The 25,817-nt window shown below is 43.4% G+C and overlaps 1 protein-coding gene across 1 annotated transcript in view; it reads left to right on the top strand.

Annotated features, from left to right (window-relative positions):
* LOC134748175 (myosin-I heavy chain) overlaps positions 1–25,815 on the top strand; it is an 85,052-nt gene extending 59,237 nt beyond the window's left edge. Inside the window, exons 7-40 of the mRNA XM_063682888.1 lie at positions 183–373; positions 827–1,048; positions 1,433–1,597; positions 2,192–2,434; positions 2,633–2,758; positions 3,243–3,362; positions 3,637–3,777; positions 4,059–4,192; positions 4,644–4,847; positions 5,506–5,647; positions 6,133–6,365; positions 6,488–6,722; positions 7,261–7,726; positions 8,139–8,292; positions 12,015–12,243; positions 13,301–13,478; positions 13,705–13,859; positions 14,030–14,158; positions 14,262–14,501; positions 14,653–14,888; positions 16,340–16,478; positions 16,704–16,880; positions 17,094–17,241; positions 17,462–17,633; positions 17,917–18,153; positions 18,303–18,471; positions 18,740–18,925; positions 19,158–19,343; positions 19,945–20,152; positions 20,271–20,403; positions 20,596–20,731; positions 21,130–21,363; positions 21,651–21,854; positions 22,183–25,815. Of these exons, the coding sequence (XP_063538958.1) occupies positions 183–373; positions 827–1,048; positions 1,433–1,597; positions 2,192–2,434; positions 2,633–2,758; positions 3,243–3,362; positions 3,637–3,777; positions 4,059–4,192; positions 4,644–4,847; positions 5,506–5,647; positions 6,133–6,365; positions 6,488–6,722; positions 7,261–7,726; positions 8,139–8,292; positions 12,015–12,243; positions 13,301–13,478; positions 13,705–13,859; positions 14,030–14,158; positions 14,262–14,501; positions 14,653–14,888; positions 16,340–16,478; positions 16,704–16,880; positions 17,094–17,241; positions 17,462–17,633; positions 17,917–18,153; positions 18,303–18,471; positions 18,740–18,925; positions 19,158–19,343; positions 19,945–20,152; positions 20,271–20,403; positions 20,596–20,731; positions 21,130–21,363; positions 21,651–21,854; positions 22,183–22,308 (6,398 nt within the window). The 3' untranslated portion in view covers positions 22,309–25,815. The remainder of the gene's footprint in view (positions 1–182; positions 374–826; positions 1,049–1,432; positions 1,598–2,191; positions 2,435–2,632; positions 2,759–3,242; positions 3,363–3,636; positions 3,778–4,058; positions 4,193–4,643; positions 4,848–5,505; positions 5,648–6,132; positions 6,366–6,487; positions 6,723–7,260; positions 7,727–8,138; positions 8,293–12,014; positions 12,244–13,300; positions 13,479–13,704; positions 13,860–14,029; positions 14,159–14,261; positions 14,502–14,652; positions 14,889–16,339; positions 16,479–16,703; positions 16,881–17,093; positions 17,242–17,461; positions 17,634–17,916; positions 18,154–18,302; positions 18,472–18,739; positions 18,926–19,157; positions 19,344–19,944; positions 20,153–20,270; positions 20,404–20,595; positions 20,732–21,129; positions 21,364–21,650; positions 21,855–22,182) is intronic.
* Positions 25,816–25,817: the final 2 nt, after the last annotated feature.

Here is a 25,817-nt window from a genome sequence, read left to right as displayed (position 1 = left end):
TATATCATGAACCGTGATAGCTAGACAGTTGCAATTTTAACAGATGATGTTTTTCTGTTGGCGTAAGTTGGCGCTATAACAACAAATACTAAAAACTACGAAACCCTCTGTGGGCGAGTCCGACTCGCACTTGTCTGGTTTTCTTGTATTGTACTTAACACTATATTGTTCTTATACTTCAGGCAATGCAAAAACAGTCCGCAATGACAATTCCTCTCGTTTCGGAAAATTCGTGGAGGTGCGGCTTGACAACCGCGGAGGGATCCGCGGCGCTGTGCTCCGTGATTTCCTCTTGGAGCGGGCTAGGATCACGGGCCCTTCGCCAAGGGAGACCAACTACCATGTGTTCTATCAGCTGGTTGAGGGCGCTAAGGTACGTTCCAATGTGAATTAAACAAACAGTGGCAAATAGTCCCTAATCTCAAACTTGTCTGCTTCGGCAAAGTGACGCTATATACTCAATCCCTGCGGTACTTGCCGTAGGATTCAAGACGCTCCCCTCCTTGCTCTTAAAGCGGGCCAGAATTACCCGGCCTTCGCTCAAAAGAGACTACCAATTGTTCTTGAAGCTGGTTGCGGGCATAGTGTCAATAATATTGTCTTCAATTACCGCCCTAGTTACTCATGGAGTAAAACTATCTTAACGGGTTATATATCGCGTATAATCAATTTGAAGTACATCCCGACATTTTGAACTTTTTTACAGCGTTCAATATCAACGGGAGACTGAGGAAAAATATACCTAATTCCACCCTCGTACTTTTATGCCCCTCATTATGTATCAGTTGCATAAACTACTATCATAGTATATTTTCTTTTATTCTAGCATAACGCTGAACTACGCACAGCCCTCCGTCTCCGCGACGGAGTTCAGTTCAAATACCTTCGCCCGGAAGACGAGGACGCTCGCAAAGGGCTAGGCGGCGAGCAGGGCAAGCTGGAGGCCCTGCAACTAGCCTTGACAGTTCTACAAGTGCCGCTGCAGATGTGCGAAGGACTGTTCAAAGTGTTAGCAGCGGTGCTGTGGCTTGGGAATATACAGTTTCAGGTGAAGGCTTGGTTGCCGTGCTACATAATATACCTACTAGGTACTAGTCGGATAAAGAAATTGTTTAGGTCGTTTTAGATTTAAACTGTGACTGTGAGTTTTAAACTGGAAGTGAGCCCCAGATTGTGTTTCAAGTGCATTAGAGCGAAAGCATCGCAACAGTATCTCGCGCGCGAGATAAACCTCCCATCTCTTTGTAATTAATACCGTTAGAAAACGGAAAGACGGGTAGTCTATCCCGCCCGCGAGATAGTGTCGCGGCCCTTTCCTGCTAAGCCAACAGCTACAGATATCTTATAGGGACTGTTCAATATAACTATTCGCTATTGAAAATTATGATAATAACCATTCAGTCGTGTAACTTTTGTATTTTGTAACTTTTAGGATGTGGACGGAGAACGCAGCGCCCTAGCACCGGAAGATGCAGAAGCGGTGAACGCTGTCGCGAACCTATTGGGCCTGGCGCAACCTACCGCCCACAAGGTGCTCCTCGAGCGACAGATCAACGTACGGGGCAACGTCACCGACATTCCGCTCAGGTTACATGAGGTATGGATGGAACCGTTGAGGTTTCTTATATGTAGGTAGTTGTATGGAAACGCCACTATGTAAACGTCATATTTACAAAGAAGTTTGGCATTAATAATGGGTTGACACTACCACAATTTGTCATTGCAAATGAAATGCAGATTAGCTTGGTCAAACTGTAAACCTAATTTTTCCAAAATAGAAAATCAAGTTGATCTAACATTTACTTAGTTTACGTTTTTAAAGCCACATCAATAAGGTTCACTTTACTTTAGCATCGCTCTTTTGTACCCTTTTCACAAGTCATTCCTTAATATTTGTGCGGGAACCGCCGCATCATGACATCTGCTGTCTATACGCGTACACCTTCGTGAAATACTACTTAGATGTTTAGAAATAAGGGTATACTTTTGAATGATATCATCATGCCTACAATTTAAATTTGAAATAGTGAAGGAAATATGGTTGAATTTCTTTCGTTTTGAAATCGAACGAAACAAGAGAAATGCAACTCTGTTCCCATTGAAAATGGTTTAAATTACTTTGAAGTAATTAGTAGCTACTATGAGTAGGACCGTGGGCCTTAGGAGGTTATGAAATAAACGTTGTCCACAGGCCCGAGAAAACCGGCACGCAATGGCGCGAGCGCTGTACTCGCGAACATTCGCGTGGCTGGTCCGACACGTAAACAGCTGCTCGGCGCCTGGCCGCGAGGCGCCGCGCTCGCTCGGCGTGCTCGACATATTCGGCTTCGAGAACTTCGCCTCCAACTCGCTCGAACAGCTCTGCATCAACTACGCCAATGAGAAGCTGCATATGTTCTTTAATAATTACGTGTTCGCGTTGGAGCAAGAAATTGTAAGTTTATTGTTTGCTTAATTCTTAAAACGTTATTGTAAATAAGCTTGAGCACAAAGTACTCATTTCACAGCGGTATCGATGAGCAAAAAGTTATTTACACATGACTTTATTATTAACAGGTTAATGTTGGTGCATAAATTTTGCAGAAACATATCTTCCTGTAGCGTGGTGTTTTAACGAATCTGTTTCTTTCAGTACCGTCAAGAAGGCATAGTGTACAACCAAATCCAGTTCACGGACAACGCGGCGTGCCTCGAGTTGCTGGAGAAGCCGCCGCGAAGCTTGCTCAAACTGCTAAGTGAACAGTGTCATATGCCCAAAGTAAGATCTTGTTCAACTACTAAAAAAATAAAAAAAATAAATAAGCCCATTTATTCCATAACCAAAGATTAAACTAAACTTGAAAAATGTTCAGCTACTACTCTGCCTAAAAGATAAAGCTTAAAGAAAAACAATTGATTTAAAGATAGAGGCAGACAACATGCGGTCTTAAGTTGATTTTGCTTTTGAAAATAACACGAGCAGCTGATGACCTGTCGGATTTCAGTCGCGAATTGTCATTATGGTCAGTTAATCAGTCCATTTGTTCTTGCTTCTACATCTGCTCACAAAATAACTGCTAAGTACATTATATGTACCTAATAATAAACATCTCACTGTTTCGCCACTTGTTGCACTGCAAGCTCGAGAGCGATGAAAATGGGTCTTTTCTTACAAAAACTGTACAAAATTTCGGTCCGTTTACATTACGATGGATAAACAATACAACCGAGTAAACATATCATTGCTACTCTAATTGTTCCAGGGCTCAGATGGCGCGTACCTGACGAATATCCAGGGTGAATTCGGCGAGCATCAGAGCTTTGTAAAGGGTTCTAGACGGAAATGGGAAGAAGAGTTTGGTGTTCAGCATTATGCGGGCACGGTGAGTAGTAGAACAGAGTAAGAGAGACCCTACAATATTGTCTCCCGAGCTTCGCCATCTAGCCAACTCTATTGCTGCTCCTCGACGCAACGTTGCCGCAACTGCGCAGCGACACCATTGTCCACAGCTCGGACTAGACGCCGACGCTCAAAAGACGCTAGTGCGATCTCTAAAGAGTCGTACTAGTACTAAAGCTTTATACATTTATCTTTTCGGAATAAAATGCCTTATAAAAATGTGATTACGTGCTATAATCGTATGTAACTTTGTGCAGGTATGCTACAGCGTGCAAGGTTTCGTGGACAAGAACAGAGACACGCAACAGGACGCGTTTATAGACCACCTGAGCAGATCGGCAAACCCCTTCGTCAGAGAATTGGCCGATTACGTTCAGGATTTGGCGCCTCCTGGACAGGTTTGTTCGATAATTCCATACCTAGTCTAGCTTAGTTTCATGGTTGTAAAGAATAAATAGCTGAAGAGAATATATACTAAATCTGATAACGACATATTTAACTTGAGTACAATATGGTCAATAAACAATAAACGAGCGGCTGACTAAGACGCAAGAGCCTGAGACACACTATTTACCGGAATGTTTATAATAATAGTACCCTGTTAAAATTAAATGTACCTACTTGCGTCACTCTCTGACTCACCTTTAAGACGTTACTATATTCTTATAATATTTGACAGGACCTATCGCTTTCAAGTCCAAGTTCAATGGGCACTACGCAGCGAGGGACATCCAAAGGTCGGCCGACCGTCGTGGACACGTTCAGAGCACAGCTGCAGTCGCTGGTTGATATGCTACAAGCCACCGACGTGTGGTTAGCACTTACAATATCATTACATAGCTGTATACACATAATTTCCGGTAATAACGAGACTAATTCCAGGTTTATGTATATGGACTGCCCGGCTGCCGGGCTAGCACATGATAGTTATCTCGCGGCGAGATAGACCCGTCCTTTTCTAACTAACTATGTTAATTAAAGAGGGACGGATAGTCGTATCTCCACTCACGTGGTAGGCCTATAGAAGCTTTATTTTTGTGATGCCAATAGATTTGGTATAACAAAGTTTTCGAGTTGTCTTAGGCAACTTTCGCTTCACAGTAGCTGTTTGTATCCAATAACAAGGAAATTGATTATTTATTAAACTTTCCATTTCCTCGTAGAACCTCACTTCATTCTTCCGATTGTACAAGATTTTTCACCTTTATAAATAGTGTCACTGCCACACGATCTGTATATTAATCATGACCTTCGCTCGTTTTAGGTACGCCCGCTGCATAAAACCGAACGAGAACAAGGAGGCGGGCACGTACAACGACCAGCTCGTGCTAGAGCAGCTGCGCTACCTGGGCATGAACGAGATCGTGCGCATCCGCCGCGACGGGTACCCGGTGCACCTGCCCACGGCCGCCTTCCAGGCGCGCTACCGCTGCCTGCTGCCGCATCCGCGCCGCCAGCCCGACGTGGCGTGAGTATCCAGAACCCGATTTATTCAGTGAAAGCGGATTTATTAATTAACTATGATCATAGAGTAACTTATACTAGAGCGGTACTGTCATAGTAAATTTTGTAACCCCATTAAATTCATTGCCATCTGTCGACACACTAAAACTAAAAATAAAAATTTATAAAAATACGATAAAATGTATTTAAATATGGATAAATGATTTTTTTATTTGCATTAATTATTTTTATGATTTTGACCCATGTTCTTTCACTGATATGCGTTAAAATTGTTAAATAACAAACGAAACCGTCAACGCCATCTATACGACAGTAAGCCAAAGCTAGTAGCGCCCTCTGAACGAGAATCAAATTTTCTTGATTTTCGAGGCACGTTTTTTCCTTAGACTGTATACATCTATTACGGAGTTATATCTATCTTGGCTATGATACTTCCCGTAGTATAAAATTTATCGAACGTTTTGACTATGACAAACACGGTTTGGTGCAACCAACCTTAACACTCGGTCGTCGAAGTCTACAAGATTCAAGTACAGCAAGTATCTATTATGGGTTAGGAGATACAGCTCGGTTTATAGATACATTATCATCTGTGGTCTGAATCGACGAAATATAGCGCTTTATTATATAAAAATATCATATGGATATTATTTTGCTTTCAGAACTGTAATGTCAATTGTGAACGCGCCGCAAGGCGACTGGCAGATCGGTCACACGAAAATATTCATGAGAAGTTCGGTCCATATGCCTCTCGAAGCCAAACGGACACATTTACTTCAGTCTTCAGCGTTACGGTTACAAAGAGTGAGTGGCAATTTTCATTTTATTTAGAAATACGACTGATGTGATTACTTCTTTAAAGATTGCGCAAAGTGGGACATGATTGCCTTTCATATCGACCACCGAGACCGGGAGAGGCTCGCAGAACAACAGACGGAGTGGCGCAAAGGCGTTGTGGAGGGTCGCAACTGTCGCAAGTTTTGTGATGAGTCCTGGTTCGCAGCACGTCAAGGCGTTTCAGTACCGTTTTCCGCAAACTTCTCTTGTCTGGCCTGCGGTAGACCATGTCGGTCTCGCAACGGTCTTTTTAGCCATCAAAAACGGTCTCTACGGTGTTACACCATAAATCGCCTGCATAAGACGATAAGGTCAATGAGATTACTTCTCATTAAGTCCGGCCGCCGACTCGTACCCCTCGTTCGTTCGCCTCGCTGAAAAGAAATACATTTTCAATAGGCTTTCTGGCTTTTATTATAATTATGATCTTACCGTAACATAATAATTCGCAGTGGTACAAGGGCTCCGTGAAGCGCCGCCAATACGTGCAATGGCGCAACGCCGTGATCGTCCTCCAGGCGGCATGGCGCGGTTGGAAGGAGCGAGCCGCGTTCCTCCGACTACGCCGCGCTACTTTAACACTGCAGCGGCACTTGCGAGGCGCCTTCGCGAGGGAAGTCGCGGCTGCGCTGAGAGAGATGAAGCGAGTGAACCAGGAGATCAAACTGAGAGAGGAGAGGAACAGGTTAGTGAAGCGTAGAATAGCAATAGACAACGGTAAGTGGTGTCATTTAATCCCAATAAATAATCTAAATCTTTGCACTCCTTAACACGGATTTTGTTCCTAATGACTCCGTTATTTTTCAGCCTCGCGGAGAAAGCGAACCAGGAGCGAGTCGAGCTCGAAAACATGGCCGACCAGCTCCGCGGGCTGGCCAACCCGAGCGGACGCGTCGACTCCGTGAACCTGGACAACCTGTTCGACTTCCTGGCCGACGTGCCGGCGCAGCGCGGCGCGCCCGACGGCCAGCCCGCGCACCAGCCCAGCATCGCCGAGATCGGCGACTCCATGGAGCGGCTGGCCGAGGACCTGCACCATGAGGTACGTGACCACTACGCCTGCTTGGACAATAGGGGATTTGACTGTATTTAAAATAATTTATTTCACACCATGCATGAAATAAAAAAGCACTAGAAAATTGTTAGAAAAACACAGATAGCAGTTATTTTTAAACACAAGTTCTATTTAATAAATCGGATAGAACTATAAAAAGTAGGTGAGTTGACCGTGACGTCATTGTGTAATGTTTTATTTATAAATTCCATATAAGCAAATCGTTTTGACAGTTTAAAAAAAGAAACTGATTTGACTAGTAGGAGAATACCCTATTGGGGCGGCACTTCCATCCGAAATCCTCGACAAAACTGACTGCCCTGACAAAAGAGGATTTGCTATATTTATCCGCCTTTGTTTGTCGAACGTATACTGTCTTTGGAAAGTTTAAACAGTAACGGTGACGTTTACTTTTTAGTGAATTGTAGTGTTAATAATTTGGTTTCTATAAAAACCTAAGCAAAATACTGATGACGCTATAATTGGAATCGCTCCTGGTAAATTTTACTTACATTTATTCCTCTAGCTGGAACACGTACTGGCTGCCGAGATGAACGAGCTAAGCAAATCCACGACCGAAGCCCAACGCAAACCAGACGGCGCGCCATCAGACGCTATACCACCCCCACCGCCCTCCTCCCTTCCCCTCACATCCATCCTCCAACCATCCACTCCCGTATCTAGTTCACTATCCACACCTATGAACGGCACCAACTTCATGACTGCCTCTATGAACGGCACATCTAACGCGATGACGTCATCGATGAACGGGCTCATGTCGACGTCGATAAACGGCGTGATGACGTCATCGAGCGGGAGCGACGTGTTGTCGGCGAGCCTGCCGCCGCCGCCGCCGCCGGCCGAGCCGATGCCGGAGTCGCCGGTGTTCCCGCCGCCGCCGCCGCCGCCGCCGCCGCCGGTGTGCACGCTGCCCGAGCCGGCTGGACCGCCGCCGCCGCCGCCGCCGCCACCGCCGCCACCGCCAGGTAAAGGTATGTGGACTTATAGACTTCAAGGCGAGCAAAATCTCCATTCATTACCATTCGCTTTTCCTTTTCTCAGCATTTGGGGTCGGCCGCAGCATGTCTTTTTCCTCCGTACCTCATAGTCATTTATTTATAATATTTTAAATATTACATGTCAATTTAATTAGGCATTACGTATTCAGTTGTTATATAACCTCCTCTGTCGTTCGTCATCTCATCATTCACCTGCCTTCTTGTCATATCATCTCTCGCACAGTCCATCCACTCTCCCACATCCCTCCACATTTATTCCTAATACCTTTCGCGTCACATGACTTTTATCTCTCCGAAAACCTGGAAATAGCAATTGTCTGACATTTTTAACGGTGTGTGTTTGAAAGTATTTTTTATCGTCTATTAATCTTTCAATTTGTTCTAGACACAACTCCGCCGGAACTCACAAACGGCGTAATACCGAACGGAAAACTATCGGTATTGAACGGCAAAGAACCAATATACGAGGCGGTCATACCACGGCCGAACGCAGAGCTCGAGCCAGCGCCGCCGCCACCTATGCTACCACCAGAGAATGGGTAAGTAACTAAGCATTTATTTATTATTATAGCTGTATAATGGTGCTGTAAGCTAATAATCAAAATAGGCTTGAGCAGTCTATTGATACGAAGAAAAACCATCGCAGAGAACACCGGCATCTCTCTTCAGATGTGCGTCACTTACGGCTAGAAGGATTCCAATGTCTTCTACTCGTACTATGCCAAGAGCCTTTGAATACGACAAGTTACATTGTCTCACAGAGCATGGAAGTAAAGATGTTAGGGTCGGCACGAATACCTACTTTTTTTAAGAGCCCTTATTCCCTGGAGCGTTCATCGATTTCACGAAATAACACTCAATAGATGGCGTTGACGCGCGGTACGCGAGCACCGGCAACTATAACGCGTTTTGAACGCAGAGAAGAATAATCTTGATCTTTGTCGATTTCAACAGCAAGTAACATTATTTTTATTGTTATAGCCACTCTTTTATTTTATTTTATATGCATGGTAGTAGTAATTTCAGTTTATTATGTTAAGAACATATACATACTTGTACCCAGAGATGACCAGGATGCCTAGCCAAGATGCCAACCGTTTAGGTACTTATAGTTTACATTAAAACCAAATCTGCAGCTGGCCTCTGAAATGGGTAATAGAAACGCGATCCGTATCTCTTTCATTTTCCAAATGACCAGGGTGCCAAGCCAAGATGCCAACCGTTTATGCTCCGTAGCAAACGAAACGTAACTGTCTCTGCCGCACTAATATTGAAGAGTGATAGAGAGAGATTACGCTATTGTTCGCTTCGGAACGAACGACTGGAATCTTGGCTAGGCACTCGGGTTAGGTACCTACAGTTTACGTTAAAACCACTTAAAACCAAATTTGTAGCTGGCCACTGAAATGGGTAATAGAAACGCGTTCCGCATGTGTTTTGCTTTCCAGATAATCAGAGTACCTAGCCAAGATGCCAGTCGTTCGTTCCGTAGCGAACGATAGGGTAATTTCTCTCTATCCCTCTTCCATATTAGTGCGACAGAGACGGTTGCGATTCGTTCGCTACGGAGCGTAAACGGTTGGCATCTTGGCTAGGCACCCTGGTCATCTGCAAAACGAAACACATACGGAACGCGTTTCTATTACCCATTACAGTGGCCAGCTATAGATTTGGTTTTAACGTAAACTATAATAGGTACCTAAACCTGGGTGCCTAGCCAAGATGCCAGTCGTTCGTTCCGCAGCGAACGATAGGGTAATCTCTCTCTATCACTCTTCCATATTAGTGCGACAGAGACGGTTGCGTTTCGTTCGCTACGGAGCGTAAACAGTTGGCATCTTGGCTAGGCACCCTGGTCATCTGCAAAGCGAAACACATACAGAACGCGTTTCTTTTACCCATTACAGTGGCCAGCTATAGATTTGGTTTTAATGTAAACTATAGGTACCTTAACCTGGGTGCCTAGCCAAGATGCCAGTCGTTCGTTCCGCAGCGAACGATAGGGTAATCGCTCTCTATCACTCTTGCATATTAGTGCGACAGAGACGGTTGCGTTTCGTTCGCTACGGAGCGTAAACAGTTGGCATCTTGGCTAGGCACCCTGGTCATCTGCAAAGCGAAACACATACGGAACGCGTTTCTACTACCCATTCAGAGGCCAGCTACAGATTTGGTTTTAATGTAAACTATAGGTACCTAAACGGTTGGCATCTTGGCTAGGCACCTTGGTCATCTGGAAAGGGAAAGACATACGGAACCCGTTTCTACTACCCATCCAGAGGCCAGCTACAGATTAGGTTTTAATGTAAACTATAGGTACCTAAACGGTTGGCATCTTGGCTAGGCACCTTGGTCATCTGGAAAGGGAAAGACATACGGAACCCGTTTCTACTACCCATCCAGAGGCCAGCTACAGATTTGGTTTTAATGTAAACTATAGGTACCTAAACGGTTGGCATCTTGGCTAGGCACCCTGGTCATCTAGAAAGCGAAAGATACAAGGAACGCGTTTCTACGACCCATTTTAGAGGCCAGCTACAGATTTGGTTTTAATGTAAATTATATTCTAGGTACCTAAACGGTTGGCATCTTGGCTAGGCACCTTGGTCATCTGGAAAGGGAAACACATACGGAACCCGTTTCTACTACCCATTCAGAGGCCAGCTACAGATTTGGTTTTAATGTAAACTATAGGTACCTAAACGGTTGGCATCTTGGCTAGGCACCCTGGTCATCTAGAAAGCGAAAGATACAAGGAACGCGTTTCTACGACCCATTTTAGAGGCCAGCTACAGATTTGGTTTTAATGTAAACTATATTCTAGGTACCTAAACGGTTGGCATCTTGGCTAGGCACCTTGGTCATCTGGAAAGGGAAACACATACGGAACCCGTTTCTACTACCCATTCAGAGGCCAGCTACAGATTTGGTTTTAATGTAAACTATAGGTACCTAAACGGTTGGCATCTTGGCTAGGCACCCTGAACAGACCCGATCACCTAGGCGAAAAAATTTAATATTTGTGCTATAAAATGTACCTATGATTACATTGATCACCTAAGGATCAAGATTTTCTAATCGCAGTATACACCACTTCTCGGAACTAGCTCGTTGATTACGAACGAAACAAACGCCTGACGATCGAGCACAGGTCCGTCCCCTAAGCGCGCCCGGCGGAGACTGAGCGCGCAGTGTCGGTGCAGCGTGATTTATACGTCTTTTAAAAATATTTAAATTTACGGTAAAATAGGTCCTATAGTTATGATTATTTTTTTATGGGTTCACATAAAGTTAGAGTTTGCTATAATATTATTCTGAGGGCAAAATATAAGTACAATTTGCGATAAAAAAATATAATGCGTGCTGTTTTCACCGAAAAAATTAAGAAAACTCGGAAGGTATTTTATCAATTTTTTTAAATGAATCTTTGATTTTCAATCATTTTAGCCCCTCGTCCAAGATATGGTGTATTGAATTGTAATCATTCATGTACCAAATGATTCTTGTTTACTGCAAAATTGGCAACCGAAACGACACCTTTCACTGCAAATTTTGAAAAATACTCCCAGGAAAACTCATTTATTTTAGGTTTAAAAAGAGAAAATGCAAACTTTAATTATTTCAGCCGCTAGTTTAGGTAATGATTATTTAAGAACGTTAACAGTTTTTGAATAAATACTAATAGTTACGTCGTAATGTTGAATGAAAAAGGAAGCATTTTGCAAAATACGCTCGTTTGTAGGAATAAGGCCTCTTAAGACAGGTTGCATGTAAGCAAGCCTTTGACTTCATAAAAGCACGGGAGTTAATTCAGGCGTGCATGTCCTCAGAACCTATTGGGTTGGCTTTGATGACTTCAACACTAAGTAGCGTTTGCGTAAGTACCTTTTTGTGGGTAAAAAAGAAATAAGACGTAGATGTCGTGCCAGGTGGTGCTGCAGGTGTCGCGCTGCCAGCGCTGAGGCACGAAGAAAACTCGAAAAGACTGGCAAATAAAAAATTTTGGTAAATAGTTTGCTGTTCTCTTCTGAGTTGTGAGTCGGCAATTCAGGTTTTAGCAGTAGAGAAAATAATGGATCGCTGAACGCCTCAACTGATTTATCTTGGGAACAAAACATTTTACTAACCGAAAGGTACGAAACCAGTTGGCTCTTAACTCAACAACACATCAGTGAAATTGGTCTAATACACTGAAGTCATGTTAATTTTAATGTTTTACTGAAATCACGCTCTGTACAAAGACACTAATACTTTTCCGTAGTTTCTCAACGCGAGACTCTGAACCTGAACCTGCGGCTCCACTACCGCCGCTACCCGTTCAGAAGACGCCCCAGCCCAAACCGCCGAACATTATGACGAGCAGCGTGACGTCACAGAAGCTCCCGCCCTCGATGACGAGCAGTATGACGTCACGCAAGTCGGCCACGCCGCCGCCCGTGCCCATGGACACCTGCATTAGCCCGCCGAACATGATGAACGGGGACGCTAATGTAAGTTTGTGCGGTCTTAATAAATAATTCAATTATGAGTGGTGTAGGCCAAGCTTAGTAAAAGTAATTACTAATATTAAAAACGTAAATTTCATAGTTGAATTTGTCAGTCAACGTAAATTTTTAATTACTAATTACAAAATATTGTCTTCGGTTACCGCGATAGTTACTCATGAAATAAAACTATGAAAACGGATTATATCGCGTATATTGAATTTATAATACATCCCGACGTTTCGAACTCTTTACAGCGTTCGTGGTCAACGGGTGACTGAGGAAAAATTACAGTGCAAAAATACCCACATACTAAAATAATGAACAATCATAGACTACAAACTTTAAGGCTGGTTGTACATGCAAAATCGGTTCATAAGGCTAGTTATACACTATAATTATTTTTCAAGTAAAGATATATATATATATACGCGATAAAAACATTCGGATGTTTTGAAAAGATGTGTCCCGCCGAGTTTGTTGCCGGTCCCATATTGGGATACCCTCCTACAATTTAGGAGGGAATTAAATTTTCTCGGGTCCGTGGTGTAGGGTTGGAGCCGGCATAGTTTTTATCGCGTATATATATATATCTTTACTTGAAAAATAATTATAGTGTATAACTAGCCTTATGAACCGATTTTGCATGTACAACCAGCCTTAAAGTTTGTAGTCTATGATTGTTCATTATTTTAGTATGTGGGTATTTTTGCACTTTGTAATTTTTCCTCAGTCACCCGTTGACCACGAACGCTGTAAAGAGTTCGAAACGTCGGGATGTATTATAAATTCAATATACGCGATATAATCCGTTTTCATAGTTTTATTTCATACTAATTACAAAGTTAAAAGGAAGTTATTTAGAATATATTTGTATTCTTATGAATTATGTAGGTAGCAACGAAGCCTGAGAATAATGAGCTAATTTTGACGAATGAGGTGTCATCGATTAGCTTTTATTATCTTGGTGCCATATACATTTTTTACCATATTTCAAAAAGGTCTAGAATTTACCAAAAATAGCCGTAGTCAGTTTTTGTACTTCTTATTCCCATGTGTACAGAGCACAGAACGCAACGCGCGTCGCAAAGAGCGCGTCGAGCGCCGCCTCCACCAAATGGAGGCAGCCGCCAGCCCGCCCGCCTCCGCGGTGCCCCCCACCACCCCGCCCGCTGACGCCACCAACGACCTCAGCGAGTTCGCTAAGCTGTACTTCAATGATCACCCCAGGTCGCCTGAAGGTAAGAATAGTTTCATGTTGACGAGTAAGTAGGTTCTTACCCCATTGGTGCATCCTATGCTGGGTCCCTTACGGCTATTCAAACAATAAACAATTAACAGACTCACCCCATAATATTTTTCTAGATTTCCCACTGTTTAAGAACCACTCAAACAACTAGCAGTGAATAAATAGAAACCTAGGGTACCACGAATTTAGTTTTGAGACTAATATGCGTTTCTATTCAGGTACAATAATAGCAACGCTCACACGCAAGAGCAAATCCATGGAGCTGTTAACCAAAGAGGAAATGATAACGTATCATAAAGGAAACAACATTCCCACCTCACACATACAACTGCACGACCCGGACAGCGTCACGGCTGCCGTCAATATATTCCGCGTAAGTATTCCGTGCATTGCAATTTGAATGTTGTTTTTGTGACATACGGTCTAAATATCGTTACTCGAAGGATGTGTTGTACTTACTTCATAAAGTCACTTTCATTGTAAATTAAAACGTATGAGTATAAGGTTGAAAAATCCAATTACTAATAAATTGTTGTCTTTCAGGATTTGTGTCGGTATATGAGAGGAGAGCTGACCGCGGATAAGGAGACACAAGTGATCCAAGCTTTGATCGGCAAGGGGTTAGAACGGGAAGAGTTGAGGGACGAAATATTGGTGCAATGTGTGAGACAGGTAAGATCGTCAAATGGAAACCTTAAATTAAATATTGCGGATATCACTTTGTAACTGTAAATACGATTAAAAGCATACAAGTGACTTTGATTTTCTCAACCAGATCACGGAATGCCCCGTCGAAGAATGGGCCGAGCGAGTATGGCTGATCCTCTGCCTGTGCGCCGTTGCCTGGCAACCATCTCGCGGTCTCTCGCGTTACTACTGCGCGTGGTTGCGACAGCGAGCGCGAGTGTCCCCGTCTGCGCCCGCGGCCCGGGCGGCGCATTGTGCGCAGTGGTGCCTCGATAACTGTCGAGGCGCCGCGCCGAGGTTGCTACCGCCTAGCACTGTCGAAATTGCGGTAAATACTACAACTAACTCTTACTAGCCGGGCCTCTTCGAACATTGCGTAGTAAACCGTTTCTCTTATCATCCGACACCTCACATATTTTTTTAGTACAATATATAATTGACACGCAACAAGACTGATCTGATATTTATCTTGTATCCAGGCGATGCGACGGCTCGGCACGATAGTCTGCCGCTTCTTCTTCCTCGACGGGCGCACTAAAGCCATCGACGTTCACCCGGCCGACACCGCAGCGGCGGCGGCCGCTCGACTCGCCGACAAACTGGGCCTAGCGCCGCATTCGAGGGCTGGCTGGGCCGTGTACCAACAGCGAGGGAATCGGGAGGAGCACGTGCGCGCCACGCACTACCTATACGACGTCATCGCTGCTTGGGAAATGTGAGTACAAGTGCGATTAACCATATAAAATGCATATAGATATAGACTTTTGAGTAGGTAGTTCTGGACACAGACCACGCTATGTTTGCACTATCCCATACTTGACTTAGCACTTGACATAAAAACATATCGTAGCGGTCAGACGCTATCATTGTCCAGTTTGCTATCCAACAAATTCTTTGCTTCGATGGTGGAGTTTACTTGAATTCCTATAATATAATACTACTATTTGTCCTGTACCTTAATGATATCACTGAATGTATCAAGAACTCAAACATGCTCTTATACGCCGACGACACGAAAATTTTTAGAATCATACGAAATCCAGACGATTGTAAGTTACTGCAAAATGATCTACATAATTTCCAGACTTTTTGTAACGCAAATAATCTATTCTTAAATCCAGCAAAATGTTTTGTTATTAGCTTTAGTAGAAAAAGGACAACTATTAATTTCAAGTATGATCTTTGCGATAAAGAGTTAACCCGTGTGAACCAGATCCGTGACCTCGGCGTAATCATGGACTCAAAGCTTACCTTTGTGCCCCACATTGACAATATCTTAAAAAAATCTTTTAAACAGTTGGGATTCATATTGCGCGTAGGTAAGGATTTCAGGAGACCTTCGACGTATAAGATATTATTTAATAGCTATGTCCGTAGTCGATTGGAATTTGCTAGCGCAGTGTGGAACCCGCTATATAAAATTCATAGCGATAGAATAGAAAAAGTGCAAAAAAAGTTTGTAAAAGCAATTGATTACCGCACTGGTAATAAATACATAGATTACACTACCGCTATAAAAAGACATAATATTTCTCCCTTGAGCTTGCGTCGCGAACGCACTGATGTTATTATTCTGTATAAGGTCATTAACAACATTATCGACGCCCCTGAGTTATTAAAATCTAGATCATCTTTAGAGTACCCCGTCGTTGTGAGCGAGAATGTAGAAAGAAGAACCTCTTTTATATTCCCCGTAGTCGAACTTCATACGCGAGAAACGGTTTCATTAGAAGAGCTTGCAGGATGTATGATAATAAATTTCAAAATTTAGATATTTTCAATAACAAGTTTTGTACCTTCAAACGCCTGACCTTGAAGTGTATTAATAGGCTTTAACAGGCTTTAATTAGAAAATTAACTTTAATTGCACTTTTGTTTTGTTTACAATTTATCCATTTTTTATCCATTTTTGTTTTATTTTTCCATTCTTGTTTTATTTTTGTTAAAATGAAAGAGTATTGTTGTAACATTGTTTTGACAACTTGGAATTTATATTTCTAGTTTAATTTAGTATTTATATAAGTCACATGGTTTTCATACTATTTTTTAGGAAACTGTAGGTCTATAAGTCTATTACCCTACATTGTAACAAGTTATTAATATAAGAGACTGTTTGTTTCTAAATAAATTAAATAAAAAAAATATCAATATTGTTTTGTGTCCTAGGCAACAAGGCCCAGGCGGCGGTTCTGCAGATAACCGCTTCGTGTTCAAGCGACGGTTGTTCCGCGGCGGACGCGAGCTGCCGCACGACCCCGTCGAGGTGGCCCTGCTTTACGCTCAGGCCGTGCATAGTGTCGTCAAGGTAAACGTCAATTTCCAGTTTTTTTTGAACTTGCAATCATATATTTTTTGTCTACTGAAGTCAATTGAAATTATAGTGAGTGATCATAGTTGTGCGCACTCAATGCCGACCTTTTTATACATATTTTGTGCGATAGGTAAGTATGTGCGAGAAGTACTTAACTATCAAAGGTAATTCCTAGAAAGGCCTTAAATGCTAACAGTCCTTGAAAACATTTATTTGCAGATGGACGAGTTTCCAGTATCGGAGAAGGTGGCCCTGCAGCTAGCAGGGCTGCAGGCGCAGGTGTCGCTGGGCGAGCCGCCGCCGAGCCCGCCGCCGCCGCACACGCGCGCCTACTACGCGCACCCCGACCAGTTCCTGCCGCAGCGGGTAGCGCGCGCCCGCCCGCAGCACCAGTGGGTGAGTGTCGCAGCGATCGAAGATACTGCCTCCGTCCGCTGGATGCCAAGCTTACAGCTCGTAGCCTGTGAATCTTTATCACACGCTGCGTGACTCTAGAAAAAATATGCACATACATATTGAAGACGTGCCTTGAGCTAAATTATGATCGGAAGTACAATCTAAAGTAAACTGTTATTTAATAATCTTATTATATGACTTATTGCCCAACAGGCCACAATTCTGGCTCAAGCGCACCGACAGTTCGGCGCCGGACGCGCGGAGCTGACAGCCAAGGCTCTGTACTTGTCCTGCGTTATGCAGTATCCACTCTACGGGGTGACTCTCTTCCCTGTAACGTACAAAGGATACTGGGCGCATGGTAAGTCCGATAATAAAATGATCCTGTCATGTATAAAAACCTGTAAAAAGTATTGACAGTATTACATACATTTTTGATCATGTTTTGTCTATATAAATTCACGCTTACGTTCCAGTAGAAATCCCATTGAAACACCCTCAAAGAAATTCCTACAGTATCTAAAATTATCATTTGATAATTAACTTATTTAACATACTAACAAGATCATCTAATTACTCAGGTCCCAACGTACTCCTCGGAGTGGGCGCCGAAGGCGTCGTCCTAGTTCGTCCGTCGGATAAAGTAGCGCTCGCCGAGTACCCGTACAGCAACATCGCGGCCCTCGTCATGGACCCCGTCGACAACGGGCTCACCATCAGCCTCACGCACCACGGCCAGCACGACGGACACCGGTACCCATGCCGCTACATGTTTTGTAACATACGGTGTCTATGAAATGGTTCATGCCGATGTCGATCGTCTTAAAAGTTTACCGTATAAGGGTGGTATTCCATTTTGTCCAATGTCGCGTCTCACATTTTGCTTAAAAAATACTAAGTCGTTCTCAGAAGATAAGTCGAGATTCCTTCTCGCGTCGTTGGTCGTCACACCATTCCACTCGAGATAAAACAATCCTCACGGCTCGCTCTTTTCAACTGAAATCTATATTCATATTCATATCACTTATATTTTCAGGTGCATAGTCCTCGAGTCCGGGCAGAAGAACGAGGCGGCCTGGCTGATGGCGGCGTACAGCCCGGTGCTGGGCAACGGGCTGGCCGCGGAGCCGCCGCGCCGCGCCGCGCCGGCGCCCGAGCGCGCGCGCCTCGCCGCCGCGCTGCGCAGCGCGCGCCGGGCGCTCGTCGACTCCGGCACGCTCCGCCGCCCTACTGACCTCTCCGCCGGGAACTTCCTCAGAAATACGCTTAGAAGGTCACCGACCAAAACTATAACACTCGATTGTTCGTCACATTGCCATAGCCGACGATCGTATCAATTTTATGGTCGTGAAAGACAGTTTTCATAGAGTTTCTCTTCATATCATTTTCTATACATATCAATATTTATTATATTGCTTGCAGGCTGAGCAAGCACCGACTGGAGCGGGTGCGGCTCGACATGGCCGCGGAGACGCAGGGAGAGTCCTACAAGAGTTTCCCGGCCGCTTACTGGTGCTGGTCGCGCACCCTCCCGCACAGCCTCACCAAGCTCAACGAGGCCGAGGAGGTGGCCGCCATGCAGATATTCAAGGTGACTCACTTGAGAGCTCCGATTAAAATACTAAGCGAGCATCGGATGGCTTCTAACGAGAACTTGCCAAACAAACCGTAGTCAGCCCGACCAATGCACGAGTGATGCGAGCGAGACGCAACCGGCTAGACCTCTCGTCGTGCACAAATATTACGTAAAGTTACGATATCGTGTGTCCCATCTAGAAGTACGTAGGAAGTCAAATTAGATTTACACAATGCATTGAATATTTCAGCATTAATGAGCGAGTAATTTGAATTGTTGACAGGATATAATGAGCCACGCAGGCCTGAACACCAACGAGGGTAGCACCACCAACCTAGCCAACAACAACAGCGTGAGCAGCCAAGAGAGCGACAGCGACGACCGCGTAGCGCTAGCTCAGTCGCTTCTGCAGCGCTGCTTGCAGAAGGACACGCTGCTCAGCGAGCTGTATGTGCAGCTCATCAAGCAGGTATGGTTTATGGAAAATTTTGTTTCACATAAAGCAAGGCTTTGGCATCTGTGTGCCACCGATTGATCCCAATTTGACCAGCTTTTTCATTTGATATCACACTGTTGTAAAAGTTACATATCCAGACCTGGCGAATGTGTCGCTAACGCACCATTTGCTAATCCCACTCGCATTACATATGCCATCTCGCTACGAAACGCAACCATATAGCGATCTCTAATGTGTTGTACAGACGACCGACCACCCCGAGCCTATGTCGCGCGTGTCGGCGCGGCACTGGGCGCTGCTGTGCGCGGCAGTGGGCGCCGCGCTGCCGCCCAGCAAGCCGGTGCGGCGCCTGCTGCTCGCGCACCTGCGCTACCGCGGCACCGCGCTGCACGCCGGCGAGGAGGGCAAGTTCGCGCGCCGCGCCGAACAGGTGGGTGTGCCTGTTCCACAGGTCTGCTCGACCTGAGCCCGAGTCACAAGTGACGACTGACGACCCGCCATTAAGCGCACGCATATGCCTAGACACAGAAAGTGCGACTTTACTGGCATGCGTGCGTCTCTACTTCACGCATGCCTCATCGCGTGGTCGAGCGTCATGACGACTCGACAGAGGTGGAACCGGACGTAATATCGCACTGTCGAGGGCTAGGAGGCCGTTTATCACACTTTTATTTATTTATTTATTTACGTTGTAAACCGTGTGAATATACGTTTTTTAGAACACAAACAGTCATAATATACATGTTACATATGTTGTACACAATGTACAAAAATTGAGAAGCGATACAAACAGACCTGGAGGTTCATAAAAACAATATTAGTAAAATAAAAAGGTAGGTAAGAACAACGTAGTACTTTAAGAATACATGTATAACTAAGCATACGATCAAGGAACAATGAAAATGGGCCACGCTGTGTAGTAATTGCCACAATACGTTACACGCGGAAAGAAAATTCGCATTCGCTTGTTTTATCGCCACTCGTTTTGAATTACTTAATCTCCACATTTGTATACCATAACTTTTTTATAGGTGGCGCTAAGCATAGCGCAAGTGCCTCGTCGCGCGGCCGCACCATCCAAAGAAGAGTTACTGTGCGCGGCGGCGCGAAGGCCACTACACGTGCGGGTATTATTGCTGGATGGGAAGCAGCTGGGACTCGTGTTCGGGCCGGCCGCCACCGCCGACCACCTCGTGACCATGCTGCGCGATAAGATCGGCCTCAGTGAAGCAGCTACAGGTCGGTTTTCTTCTTATGAGTAATATGCCCGTTGAGCTTTTATTTCAAAAAAATATTTTCATTTTTCATTTTCATTTCATTTTCATGTTTGTTTACAAAACGATGTTGTATTACACAGGTTACGCGCTATACGAAGTGTGCGCCAACTCGACGCCGGCGGGCGCGGGCGAGCGCGCGCTGGGCGGCAGCGAGCGCGTGGGGGATGTTCTAGCGCGGTGGGAGAAGGCCGGCGCCACCGCCGCCGCCTGCAGGTCCGTTTCTTATTAACTCTTTGATAAAATGTGTCTCCCTTTTCTACAGGAAAATAAGTTTGGCACTTTTGAGAACTCTCACTATTTAAATTGTATTTTAGACTAATTCATCTCAACGGATCATTTTGTTTCGGATTTTAAATACATATAAATGCGTGCCAGTTTATTCTAAATATATAATTTGTTAAACAGGCTAGTGTTCAAGAAACGGCTATTCCTCGGCGAGCGACCGCTTCACACGGCGTGTGCGGCCGAAATGGAGCTGCTCTACTACCAAGTGTTGCACTCTATACGACACGATCGCCTGCCTATAGAGACCGACGAAGCGGTAAGTGGAGATCGAGGTTTTTTTCTTTTTGCGCTCTCTTATTTTTCGATTCTAGTTATATCACAGAATCATGTAAAGTGCAAAATGTTATTCCGCTTAATTTTTACGTTTATCTTCTCAAATTAGTCGTTATGTCATTATTTCTTGCGCTTACAATACGTTTGTCAATTGTACTTAAAATACGATGTAACACGTAAAATGCGGAGATACACCAGTGCATATAGCCCGAAAATCGGGATTTTATTATTTGCATCTCTACCGCCTACCGCTCTTGCATATTCGATTTATACAGACGCAAATAGTTGACCAAACGAAGTGGTTCGCGGTAGGTCTTCCGGTCACAAGTCAAACGGCACTCTAATAACGGCACTCTTGTATCTTGTATCTTGTATGTATAGGTGATGGTAGCGGCTCTCCACGCGCAAGTAGTCGGCGGCGAGTGCGCGGGCGGCGGCGAGGAGTGCGCGGCGGCGGCGGCGGCCGTGCTGCCGGCGAGGCTCGCGCTGCCCGCGCCGGCCGTCCGCCTGCACCACCTGGCGCTGCGCGGCACCCCGCCGCACGCCGCCATGCAGCGCGCGCTCACGCTCGCCAGCTCCTGGCCGCTCACCAGGGCCACCATCTTTGACGTTATGGTGAGTAGTGTGCTGACGAGGCGCTGAATCTTTGTGTACATATCTTGACAAAACAAAAAAATTACCTATTTTCTCGCGGACGGTTTGTTGGTTGGTCCGACGCGGCGCGATACGGTGCCGACTTCGATTATATTTCGACAAAATTCCTTACGATCGAACTGCTTTGTATAAAAGTCCGTCAAACTTAAATTTCCAGTTCCTATCATTCTTCTTCGTCGTCTGTCGTCCTACACAAAGTACTTCCGGGTCGTTAGAACCTGGACATTAATATATAATGTAATATCCAGCAATCGTTCACATCGAACTGGCCCCGCGCGCTGTGGCTGGCGGTGGACGCGCGCGGGCTGACGCTGCTGCGGCGCGGCTCGCGCGCGGCGCTGGTGTCGCACGACCACGACCAGCTGCTGGCCGTGTCGCCCGCGCCGCGCGCGCTGCTGCTCGTCACGCGCGCCGAGCGCAAGCACGCCAAGCTCGTGCTCTCCACCGACCAGGTACCTATTGCACTTTGTTCCATTATTACGCTTCATACAAACATACGTTTCTACTTCACACACACTTACTATAGTAATGATACTTCATTGTTCATTTAGTTTAGATACACACATTTTTGTTTAAATTTATTATCGTTTGCCATTAAAACATGACCTTACAAAGGTATTAATTACGCACAAATGTATGATAGTAATTCCCGTCTCATAGCAGTTACATTGTACGAGTAAGAGGCTGAATTCCAAGCAAAGATTAATTTTCCTTTCATATTCTTTAAGATAAACTTACCTAGTCGATGGATGACATACTGTACGTGTATTTTCCCTCCAGGCGTACCAGATAGCGACGCTAATAAAGGACTACATCGAGGCCGTGCGCGGGCCCGTGTCGCCGGCCGTGGCGCCGCCCGCCGACCCGTGCGGCGCCGCGGCCGCGCGCGCGCCCGCCGCCTCGTGACACCCGGCCACATAGTGCCAGTGCTTCCACGTCCGACAGTGAACGATCAGTTGCCAGTACGGCACTCACTGACCGAAACTAAACCTTACATCGTTGCGATAAGGTTTACTGACGATCAGTTATTGCCGACGGTTGAGAAGCGGCGACTTCGCTGACCGATTGTGGACCTTATCCTGCTGCGATAAAGTTTTCGAACGGTCAGCTAGTGTCGACGTCGGTAGGGGCGGGTTGCGGTTTGGCTGACCGTTGATACAGTATTATCGCTCATATAACTATACAATGATGTTCCTTCGTCTTGTTGATGAACCTTCGGCTAACAATTTAATTGAACGAGGGTCTAGATTGAGACCTAAAATGGCACACACTCCTAACAATTATAGCCCATTTTAATAAAATAAAAAACATTGGCGTGTCACACACGCCGCGTGTGTGATGGATTTCATGTGTATTTTAATAGGGTCCTCGAGAGACTAATAAGACCGAGGAATATCCTCGATGTAATTTATATCTGTGGTTCTACTATGCACGATCATTTAAAAGACATTGAAGCTAATCTTGTTTTCGAAAATTAAATTATGAGCTTCCGATTTGCTTCATAATCATAATGTCTTCCGTTAGTTACCGTGTTATTCGAATATCTATTTTAGATTCGGCAGCCAAACCTTACAAACCCCAACTTAGCACTAGATTTTATGTAAAGTAGCTAAGTTGGTAACTACTCCTCGTTTAATAGTCATTAGTTAGTACGAAAGATTAGACCAAACTAGGAGTAGTTTCGCTCGTCAGTTCCAGAAATGTTAAGCCAAGACGGTGAAGTAAATGTCGAACTCACACCTAATCGATAAAGAAAATTAAACCTTATTGCTGTAATAGAGGGTTTAAATTACGACAAGTATGATGCTGAAAAAAGTTTCATAGGTTGGCATAATGCAAAGGTTTATTTTAATATTTATCTAAAAGCATATCAACGAGACAGTGTAAAATCCGCATTTACTTCAGATTACAGCAGGCAGGTACAGTGGTGTTTGGTTTAGAGTGTCAGGATGGACGATTTCAGTTACCAGAAGACGAGGAAGCAATCAAAATTAATCATAGTATACAGTAATCTAAAACAGTACATAACTGTAAATTTACCCTCATTTACATTTAAGATGACATATTAACTAACGTAGGAGTCTGACAAAGAGTGTGGGTAAATTAACAGTTATCTTAAATAGCTCAGGAAATTCAATCCGCTAAATAAAATAGAAGTAATATTCCACTTTTATCCATTACCTAACATAAAACTGCCAGTGTTAGTGCTGTTAAAATTAAAGGTGTTACTAATTTAATGATGCAGTTTAGACTTATTGAGTGTTAAAAATTATATTCAAAAGTTAATAGATAGCGTAAAGTTAATCTAATCTATCCCTTATCCTGTGGTTAACTGTAAGCAGCTCGTATCGACATTTTACCCTTTAGCTAAGAAACTTATATTGTGCATTTTGTGACCTAGTAAAATATACATTTAAATGAATTAAATTACTCATTGATATAGTTGCTCACGTAACGATAACGGCGCTACGATTTTACTCAATTTTCTAATCGTTTTGCGCCTCTCAATAGTATATAAGATTAGATGTTATGTGGCCACGAAATGTACTCCATAAGTAAATGTATTCACCGACATTGGTTAGCGAAATAACAAGCAAATAGGTGTTATTAACTTAAAATTCCAAATGGAATGAAATGTATAGCTATATAACCATTAGCTTAATTTCTAGCTAATCAATGGTGTTTTAAATAAACGTAACATCGTCTAAGAGAAGATAAGTAAATGTTGATGCTAGCTAGTGTAACCTTCCTAATGTAATCCAGCCCACAGAATCCTCATATATGAAGTATCTAAAGGTATTTTTAAAATATAAAATAAGGTAGTTTCTCACCTTCTCATATCATCACTCGTAATATGATTGCATACTTCTTTAGATCGACCTAGATAGTTATAGTAGATACTAGGTATCCAATCTAACTTGCCACAACAAATGCAATTTTGGTTTGACAAAATGAAGATTAAAATTACAATGGAATGAGAAACCTTTTTATAGGCCTCTGGACGGCTAGAGAATCACATTAATTTCTGAATTTATACGAACGCCTAACATTCTTCTGCACTTGATAATGATAACTGAAATCTTTTCTATTTCTGCATTTAAAAATCTATGTGAATATATCTTATGTATTTGTGCGTCGGTATGATCAAATCCCGCCCACAATTGATTCAGCCCATTGTGTCCACAATGCCCATGTTTGAAATTCAATACGAATTTCCGCCACATAGTAGTGGCTCCAATATCACGCTTTTCATATGGATCTAATGTTTTATTGTATAATTTGCGGCCCAACTATTGATAGCGTTAAAATTTCTTGACTTTGATTTACAATGTAAAAATTGGGTATAATATATATTTGCATAAATGTCTTGATGTCTTGTGTTGTGCCTTGAACTAGCAAGAGTAATGATGCTAATATCAACCTAGATTCTGACATCTGAGGTTTGTCAGTAGCCATTATTCTTAGCCTCTTATATTCAGTGAGCGACTTGTGCAAATTTATTGTGACTGCGAGATAATTACTTATTGTTTACAAATTATATAGCATCATCTATTATATACTATACTAATATGCACAATGTTATAAATCAATATTTTATGGTTATACATAATATAGATCTAATTATGCATTTCATGCTAATGTCCTTAAGGTAACATAAACTAGGCCCTATACTCCCCTTAGTTGAGTCCTACAATGTGACTCAATGCTTGCACCTATGTCGACTGTTTGTCAGTTTTGTGCTGGTTTGCTTACTTGTGTTTCTGATCTCATAATGAGTATTATTTATTTAGAGGCCATATTGCGTTGTAATTAATAGTTTTTTTATTTTATTTATTTATTGAGATTAATGTACATATTTACGAGAAACAAGTAAACCAAAGATTTTGAATCATCCCTTTGGATATTTTTATTTTTGACAAATTTAATTACATTTTATAATTTAATATTAACATTTTGTATATAAAGGTATCATTAGAACGATAATCTTTATGTTATGAGTTATGACGTAAAGTTCTCTTTACATAATAGGAGATATTTAAAGCACTAGGGCTAATGCAACATTTGGCATTCAACAAAATATAGTTAACTTCAGCTTGTAATATTCATTAGAATCGTTTCTGCATGCATCAGTTTCATGCTTTGCATTTATTTGATATATTAAGGTACTACATTGTAATGTTGAGTGCTGTTAGTGATGACAATATTTCGTAACAGACTTGTTTTTTTATAGGTTTAAGATTCTAAGTATAGAACTATCGTGACCCATAGGTTTTGCGTGACTACCGCACTGTACTGCCCAAATAGACTGAAGTGTCCAAATATTTCCTTTTTTGATATTTGATAAATTGTTTTGTTACATTATGTATGGTATTTTACCCCATGATTTGAATGCCAAATAAAGAATAATTGATACT

This window comes from Cydia strobilella, chromosome 16 (genome assembly GCF_947568885.1).
Source record: "Cydia strobilella chromosome 16, ilCydStro3.1, whole genome shotgun sequence".
Classification (NCBI taxonomy): Eukaryota; Metazoa; Arthropoda; class Insecta; order Lepidoptera; family Tortricidae; genus Cydia; species Cydia strobilella.
Note: the sequence above shows the minus strand (reverse complement) of the source record. Positions and strands in the feature narration are given on the sequence as shown.